The sequence below is a fragment of the Urtica dioica genome, chromosome 3 (assembly GCF_054948205.1).
Source record: "Urtica dioica subsp. dioica isolate 48M chromosome 3, U.dioica_male_clone48M_v1_H2, whole genome shotgun sequence".
Classification (NCBI taxonomy): Eukaryota; Viridiplantae; Streptophyta; class Magnoliopsida; order Rosales; family Urticaceae; genus Urtica; species Urtica dioica.
In genome coordinates this window covers 642,448-651,479 of record NC_142758.1, presented here as the reverse complement: position 1 = coordinate 651,479, position 9,032 = coordinate 642,448, and the positions used below count along the sequence as shown (strand labels likewise).

The 9,032-nt window shown below is 39.3% G+C and overlaps 1 protein-coding gene across 1 annotated transcript; it reads left to right on the top strand.

The window, feature by feature from the left end:
- Nucleotides 1–5,667: 5,667 nt before the first annotated feature.
- LOC149401877 (putative indole-3-acetic acid-amido synthetase GH3.1) lies at nucleotides 5,668–7,258 on the top strand. The gene is made up of 3 exons (XM_089609143.1): nucleotides 5,668–6,106; nucleotides 6,192–6,293; nucleotides 6,371–7,258. Exons 1-3 carry the CDS (start codon nucleotides 5,784–5,786, stop codon nucleotides 7,209–7,211), a joined length of 1,266 nt encoding a protein of 421 aa, XP_089465269.1. The 5' UTR covers nucleotides 5,668–5,783; the 3' UTR covers nucleotides 7,212–7,258.
- Nucleotides 7,259–9,032: the final 1,774 nt, after the last annotated feature.

Here is a 9,032-nt window from a genome sequence, read left to right as displayed (position 1 = left end):
ATGACCGATTTGAAATTGAATTATTAAGATCATTAACTAGAGTAAACTTATCTCAATTTAGAGAAGCGTTGAAGGTTCAATCCACTAGCATTATTTTATTTTTTGCCAAGAAAATGGGTTTGGGAACCAAACTGCATAATAATAATGACTTAGCCTTAAAAAAAATGGAACTTTGTAAATAATATATTCCCAGTGATGTTTCATCACCGGAGGTACGAGAGATTTTATGATAAAAAAAAATAATATATTATCATCATTAAAATTATTAGAGTTATGGCTGGTATTTCGAAACACACAAAATGTATTGAAGAGTCCTTGAATAGCCAATATGACGTATGAGGATAGACAAAAAATTGCAAGTCTTTTGTCTAAGTTGGAGTAAAAATTTATGACCACTTGATTTCACTCAAGAGTTCAGAAAATACTCTGTAATCTAAATAACACATTTTTTGTGGTATTATGATTACTCCCATTTTAAGGTAATCGCATTAACTAGTTAATCAAATTTCCGAGAATGTTTTTTAACATTAAATCACACCAAATAAGGTAATCTTTAATATTTATGAGAATGTGATTAACATTACACTCAATCAAACACACCAAAATGTCGTTAGATCCTGGGAGGTGATTGCTTATATATTGGTGAGAGAACAATAAACACTTTAAGAAAATCGTCCAACGAGCCTCGATGTTTCATCTCGATTTCTTTACGTTTCAGGTTTTGTTTTCTTATCTGTTTTTGTTGTGATATATTTATTTATTTACTTAAACAACATAATACTATCGCCTATTTAGTTTATTACCGCCGTATTTAACAATTGTGGCTAATAAAAAAAAAATTAAAATTTCATTTTAAATATTTATCAATTTTAATAATTTTAGTATGAAATTATATATAGATAATATTTTATTTATACACTCCTTAGTTTGAAAATCTCATATTATGCAACCCCTGTGTTTAATAGAAAATAATGCAGCATCTGTTCCCATGATTTCCTTAGTTTGTAAATCTCATATTATGCAACCCATGTGTTTAATAGAAAATAATGTCAGCATCTATGCTCATGATTTCGAGAAATATCAAGTGTATCCCTTAGTATCACTATAAATAACATATTTATATCCTAAAAATTTTTATTGAGCCTAATGATCTTTTTTTTTATGACTTTCGGTTGAATTTTTTTGAAAACTTTCTTCTCTGATTATTAATTTGATTACCTTTTCAAATAAATTTTCTGAGAAATTCAACCGAATGTCATAAAAAAAGGTCATATTTGCAACATATTGTTAATATTATGAATAGTAATGTTAAGGATGCATCGGATATCTCTATTTTAATTAACGGGAATGATTTTTGGCACGTTTCACGATTTGGAACGATCCACTCAGATGTTGACACGTGGCACCCAACATCCACGTGTCAACTTCTGAGTGGATCGTTCCAAATCATGAAACGTGCCAAATAGCATTGCTCTTTAATTAAACATAGCATACATACCAAATTGTCCCTATTTCTTTTAATCAAATTGGCCTACAAATCGTAGGTAACACGGTACATTTGGTTGCGTGTCACATTCAACCTCATTAAAAGCTTATTAAAATAACCAATAGCATATCGTCTCTCTTTTTCTCTCTCCCCCACTTATCTTTTGTTATCATTTAACACGTCCTTTCACTTTTCCAACAAAATTTCCAAAAAATAATAAAGAGAAATTGCTTAATTTGCCACAAATTTCATAACATTTTCCCACTTTCCACCAAAACGTTAATTTTTCTCAAAATACCATCTCTATGTCAACAATGTTGACATCTAACAGTGAAAGGCAAACATAGATGTCAACATTGTTGATATAGATGGTGACATTTTGGGAAAAATTAGCATTTTGGTGGAAAGTGGGAAAATATTATGAAATTGGTGGCAAATTATGCAATTTCTCAATAATAAATACTTAGCATTTTAATAAGAATTAATTCCTTTTTTACCCTCTGGACTCGAACCTCGATTACATTTCATCCCCTGGACTCGAAAATGTTGCAGCACTAATTTCAGAACTTAGACACGTGTTATAACTTGCCACTTCCGTCAGTATTTGGACGTTAAGTTTAACTTTTTTATGACGTGGCAATATTTTAAAATGTATAAGAGTATTTTCTATTATTTTAAATACTTTTATTATTTAAATATTGTTATCAGGATATATTAATTGTTATTAAATAATTAAATACATCCATTTATTCTCTATGTCCTCTCTCTCTCTCTCTCTCTCTCTCTCTCTCTCTCTCTCTCTCTCTCTCTTTCCTTTCTTCTTCTTTTCTTCTCTGCATTTTTTTATTTCCTGAAGTTTTGTTGAAGTTTCTGAGAGTTCTCTTCGCTCTATACTTGGAAATCCTATCCTTCTTCCCTTCGGCGCTGTACTTTCCAACTTTGAAGCTCGATTCTTCAATTAACGAACTCGAAAGAGACCTCTGTGTATTTCGAACCGTTCCAAATATAAAAATAAAATAAACAAATATAAAATAAAATAAAAATAAGAAAGGGGTTTCTGCACCTAAGTGGTTGGTGACTCTCATAGACTCATTCCATTCCCCATGGCAACCCTCAACTTTCTTGGAATCGGCTCATTCCGACATTACCAGGGAAAATGCTCGCTCACAGATATCAAATGAAGCCGAGCCATAAAAAATTTCACCCCATTTCGTCCGAAAAATCCCCACCATGTCACAGCTCAAGCATTCGGGAGAGAAGAAGATAGGACACCTTTTTCGAGAGCACACCGCGGTGGCCTCACAAAACGAACACTACTACAAATGTTGGATTCTACAACCCATATTCTACAACGCTTACGGCTAAGCGTTGTAGAAACTGGAGATTCTACAACACTTAAAATAAGCGTTGTAGAAACTGGGTGCTTCTACAACGCTTATGACTAAGCGTTGTAGAAGCTTGGTGTTTCTACAACGCTTATTGCTAAGCGTTGTAGAAGCTTGATGTTTCTACAACACTTATGGCTAAGCGTTGTAGAAGCTTGGTGTTTCTACAACACTTATTATAAGCGTTGTAGAATTTCACCATATTTCAGATCTCCCACAACGCTTAGACTATCCGTTGTAGAAGCCTCGCCGCGGCGATGTGTTTTTCTCGCCGCGGCGAGAACTTTCTACAACGGATAATCTTAGCGTTGTAGGATTAGTGAAATTTAATGGACCTCGCCGCGGCGAGAAGAGTTCCAGAAAGCCTTTTTTGGAGAAGATTTTCGTGCCGCGGCGAAGGCTATCTCTCGCCGCGGCGAGAAAATTCTGGGCTTACTTTTTAGTAGCCTCGCCGCGGCGAGAAATAGTCTTCGCTGCGGCGAGAGTTCTACAACGCTTACTCTAAGCGTTGTAGAAGCGTTTTAAAACCTAAAAATTTAAATTTTTTCAAAAGGCTCGCCCGAATTTCAGACTTAGTCAATTTTTCTTCTTCATTCTTCATTATTCTTCTTCTTCTTCTTCTTCTTCTTCTTCTTCTTCTTCTTCTTCTTCTTCTTCTTCTTCATTCTTCATTCTTCTTCTCCACCCTATCTCTCGCTCTCTCTCTCCGCCTTCACTCTTCTTCTCCGCCCTCACCCTCTCTCCGCCTTCACTTCTCTTTCTCTCTCCGCCCTCACTTTTCTCTCTCTCCGCCCTCGCTCTCTTCTTTTCTCCCTTACTCTCTCTCCGCCCTCACTATTCTTCTCCGTCCCCACAAAACCCAAACCTCAAACCAACAAAAGCCACAACCACAAACACATAAACTCCTCCACCACGTCAAACTCACACAAGCCTAGGCATCTCCGGCGACAACTCCGACTTTCTCTTTCTTCCACGCCTCCATGCTCCACATCTACACTCCGGGTTAGTTTTTGGTTGAGAATTATGTATAATTTAGGTTGAAAATAAGTGTTTGTTTGGAATTGAGAGTATGGATTGATATAATTTAGGTTGAAACATCATATTTGTTTGATACTTTTGTTGGAATTGAGTTTGCATTTGATATTTAGTTGAAATTGTGGTTCTTAGATTTCATGTCATCCATTACTACTAGTTGTAGCGGTAACGGTAAAAGAAAAACTAGAAAACGACCTCAAAATACACATCGCCGCGAGGAGAATTGGGTTAGAACCCAGATATTTCTCGCCGCGGCGATGTATATTTCTCGCCGCGGCGAGATACTTCTACAACGGATATCTTATCCGTTGTAGAATATCTCGCCGCGGCGAGAATTCTGGAATTTTTTAAAATTGGACAATGGAACTCTATCGTTGTAGAAGCTTCTACAACGGATGTGTAAGCGTTGTAGAAGCCAAGCTTCTACAACGGATATCTAAGCGTTGTAGAAGCTTCTACAACGCAGGATTCTACAACGCTTAATAAGCGTTGTAGAATCATTCTACAACTGTTTTTAAGCGGTGTAGAATCTCAGTTTTGTAGTAGTGGAACATCCAGTTGAGACCCCTCTCCCCGCTTCTTATCCCATCGCCACTTTCTTCATATTTTAACTGTCGTTGTCGTTTTTTTTCCGATGCAGAGTCATCGTGGTCGGCAAAGGCCCGGTCAGAGTCGGAGCCGGACCCGGCGGCGCTGGAGCGAGAGCTGAGCGTGGCGATTGCGGAGGAGAACTACGCGGAAGCGGCGAAGATAAGGGACGCGCTAAAAGCCCTCGGAGAGGACGAGAAATGGTTGGTTGACCGGAGAGTCGCTTCGGGTCGGGTCGAAGGAGTCTGGAAGGGCTTCGTGAGAGAGACCACCTTCTGTGTGGCGAGCCATGGGTGGGCGTGGCGGGTTTGGTTCTTGATGTTAGGGTTTTGGGCGAAGTGGTGGTGGTTGTGCGATTGGTACGGCTTCGAGGCCGTGATTGAGCAGTGCGGCGACGTCGACGCCATTGGAGAGACAAGAGTAAAGGTTCGAGCTTTAGGTCAGAAATGGAAGAACGATTTGAGAGCTGAGAAAGAATAAGAAGAAGCCATGGCTGAGTGTGGCAACAGAAGACTCTGCTGAGGACACCGAGGAGTTTCAGAGAGAGAAAGAGACGCGAGAAGATAAGAGAGAGAGAGAGAGAGAGAGAGAGAGGAGAGAGAGAAGAAATGAAATATTTATTTATTTAATAATTAATATATCTAATAACAATATTTAAATCTTAAAAGTATTTAGAATAATAGAAAATACTCTAATACTCTTTAAAATATTGTCACGTCATCAAAAAATTAAACTTAACGTCCAAATACTGACGGAAGTTGCAAGTTGTAACACGTGTCTAAGTTCTGAAATTAGTTCTGCAACATTTTCAAGTCCAGGGGTGAAATGTAATCGAGGTACAAGTCCAATGGTAAAAAAAGAATTAATCCTTTTAATAAATAAATAATTAAACCAAAAGTACCAGCACAATCAAAAATCTCACTCGAAGTTCAAAAAATCTCTAAAAAGGACAAGGTAAGAATAAAATTAATTCGTACCATAATCTTATTTGCACAAACTAATCGACCATCATTATTGTAACCGAATTTAAAGAGATAATAGTGGGCCCCACCTTGCCACTCCTACAGCGCCGACACATTGGCAGACAAAAATATTTTGTATGGACTTTGCCACTCTCCAGACTACTATATATACCCTTCTTCTCACCTCAGCAATCACAACCAAATTAACCACAAAAAAGAAAAACAATCTTTGTTGTACGATCGAGCAAGAAAGTACGAAGAAGAAAGAAAATATTTTTAAAACAAATACTATTATTCCCTTTTTTATATTATAAGGCAGTAAATATCATGGGCGTTGAATCTGTGGTGACTTCCTCTCCGCTCGGCCCTCCGGCTTGCGAGAAGGACGCCAAGGCCCTCCAGTTCATAGATGAGATGACTCGGAACACCGACTCGGTCCAGGAGCGAGTCCTCTCCGAGATACTCAGCCGGAACGGCGAAGCCGAGTACCTCAGCCGGTTCGGCCTCGCCGGAGCCACCGACCGGGCTACTTTCAAGTCCAGAGTCCCCGTCGTGAAGTACGAGGATCTCCAGCCGGAGATTCAGAGGATCGCCAACGGAGACAAGTCCAAGATCCTGAGCTCCCACCCCATCTCCGAGTTCCTCACTAGGTACGTAGTTAATTTCTCGGCATGCAGAGACGTGGTGGTGTATTATATATCGTTTGAATCTGAATATAGTATTGTTTGTTTGCAGTTCCGGAACTTCAGCGGGAGAGAGAAAGCTCATGCCGACAATAGCCGAGGAAATGGAGCGGCGTCAACTTCTGTACTGCCTCCTCATGCCGGTCATGAACCTGTAAGCAAATCTCTCAATGAGTCAGCGAATCAAGCTTTGACTTCTACTTTGACTAAATATATGATATGAATTTACAGATATGTCCCTGGGCTGGACAAGGGGAAAGGGCTGTACTTCCTGTTCACAAAGGCGGAGACGAAGACAGCCGGAGGGCTGGTGGCTCGGCCGGTGCTGACGAGCTACTACAAGAGCGAGCAGTTCAAGAACCGTCCGTACGACCCGTACAACGTGTACACGAGCCCCGACGAGGCAATTCTCTGCCCGGACTCGTTCCAGTCCATGTACGCCCAGATGCTCTGCGGCCTTTCCCACCGCCTCTCCGTCCTCCGCGTCGGCGCCGTCTTCGCCTCCGACCTCCTCCGCGCCGTCGAGTTCCTCCAGCTCCACTGGCCCCACCTCGCCCGCGACCTCGCCGCCGGCGCCCCCGACCCCTCCGTCGCCGCCGCCGTCTCCGACTCCCTCCGCGTCCCCGACCCCGCCCTGGCCGCCTTCCTCCGCGCCGAGTGCCAGCGCGACGACTGGGCCGGCATCATCGCCCGCGTCTGGCCCAACGCCAAGTACCTGGACGTGATGGTCACCGGAGCCATCCCGACCCTGGACTACTACAGCGACGGCCTCCCCAAGGCTTGCACGATGTACGCCTCGTCGGAGTGCTACTTGGGCCTCAACCTCCGGCCCATGTGCAACCCCGCCAAGGTCTCCTACACCATGATGCCCATGATGGGCTACTTCGAGTTCATCCCCTCCGACGCTGTGGACGGCCTCGTGGACCTCGCGGACGTCGAGGTCGGCGAAGAGTACGAGCTCGTCATCACCACCTACTCGGGGCTGTCCCGGTACAGAGTCGGGGACGTGCTCCGCGTCGTGGGGTTCCACAACTCGGCGCCCATGTTCAGGTTCGTGAGGCGGAGCGATTAATTATTATATATGTTGTTATGCTTCTTTGTTTTGCTTTTTATGTTTCGGTGGAGTCACAAGTTGGCAGTGTCCTTTTCTAATCAACTTTTTAAGTAACCTAGTCTTCTGTTGTGTTGTGAGAGCATTATGTGATATATATGATTATGTAATTCTCGCAACTAGGGTCAGAATCTGTGTAATCGAATGTTAAAGCTATGACATGTGTGTTGTGTGTGTTTATGTGTCATGTCCTTGTCTTTCTTTTTTCTTTTTCTTTTTCTTTTTTTCGTCTCAGCATTTGTTAAAAGTTGAGGAAAAGGCGTGTGATCCCAAAAGTGATGATAATGGCCACAGGATCTTGGATCTATACGTGTATGAATTTTTTATTATTTTCTTACTATTGTTTGAGAGTCAGTAACTTCAGTGGAGACCATGTAAAACATGTCATGTTTCGCGGTATTCTAATTAATTAAAATCGGTTATTTAATTCAAGACCGTTTAGGATTTATGTGCACGTGCGATATATTCCTCTCCGATAGCTAGGTTTTGATTTTGATGCGAATCTGCGATTGAGCGTTGGAGTTGGACCATTTGTTTATTATTAACGGGCCAAGCATTTCATTTAATAATTTTTTTTTGTCTCTTTTTGGGCATATCTTGCTTTTTGTTTGGAAGTATTATTTAAGCAGTTTTCGCGGTCTTGAAATAGTCTACCGGTACAATTCTTTTTTCTTTTTCTTTTTTTGGAAGAAAGCAGAATTTTCGAATACAAATATTTAAAATGTGAACAAAGATGATTCACCAATAACACTCACAGATGAAAGAACGAGAAAGTCAGAGCATCTTGAATATGTAAAATGCTTTGTTGATTTATTCTGTAATTACATTCTTCAATACATCGAGTTGTTATGAGGATGGTACATATTTTAACTAACAATCTTAGACCATCTCCAGTGGAGCGCTATGCGCTACCTATTTTAGCGCAAGTGCTCCACTGGACCTTCATTCCCCACGCTATAATAGCGTGGTATGTATTTTGACAACAGTGCAGCGTTATTTGTAGCGCTGACTGTTAAGCCGCGTTATTTATTTTTTTTTTTTGTAAGTTTTAAAATTTGCCTAAATGCCCAAATTTCATATAATTATTTAATATTTATCCCTAAAATTATTTAATTTATATAAAATTTATTATTTTGTATAATTTGAAAGACAACAATATTTTAAAATACAACAATGATATTTGCACATTGCAAGAAAATTTTAATTGAGTTGTGTTGTAATTTTTTAATTGAGTTGCATGTGTTGTAATTTTTTTTTTTTTTTGTAATAATACTCAATATTTATTATTTTAATTGAGTTGTGTTGTAATTTTTTTTATTTTAATTGTATTGTGTTGTATTTTATTTTTTGTGTTGTGATTTTTATTAAATAAAATTTTATTTTATTTTATGTGTATTTATATTTATAATTATAATTAATTTATAGAGTAATATTTTACTCATTATCATAATTCTTCTAAGTTATCTAATTAGTAGTAGTAATAAAAAATATAGGGGTATAATTATAAATAGGAAATAAAGGGGGAAAAATAGAGTGAAAAATAGAGTGGAAAATAGAGTTCGGTTGGAGAGAAATCACTGTTTACTGAAAAATAGAGTGAGAAATAGAGTGATCGGTTGGAGATGGCCTTAGCTATCTTAATTAACTATCTTTGACTAATGCTGTAACTGACGTTAGATTATACACTACAAGAAATACCACATTTAGCGACGAAACTATTAGCGACGATTTAATCGTCGCTAATAAATCGTCGATAATCACCCTTTTAGCGACGATTTTATC

Excerpts from the sequence above, each read along its gene's own strand:
- LOC149401877 (XM_089609143.1), top strand. The coding sequence starts at position 5,784 with ATGGGCGTTGAATCTGTGGTGACTTCCTCTCCGCTCGGCCCTCCGGCT. Across the intron at positions 6,107-6,191 it reads ATCTCCGAGTTCCTCACTAG|TTCCGGAACTTCAGCGGGAG; the intron begins GTACGTAGTTAA and ends GTTTGTTTGCAG. Across the intron at positions 6,294-6,370 it reads CTCATGCCGGTCATGAACCT|ATATGTCCCTGGGCTGGACA; the intron begins GTAAGCAAATCT and ends ATGAATTTACAG.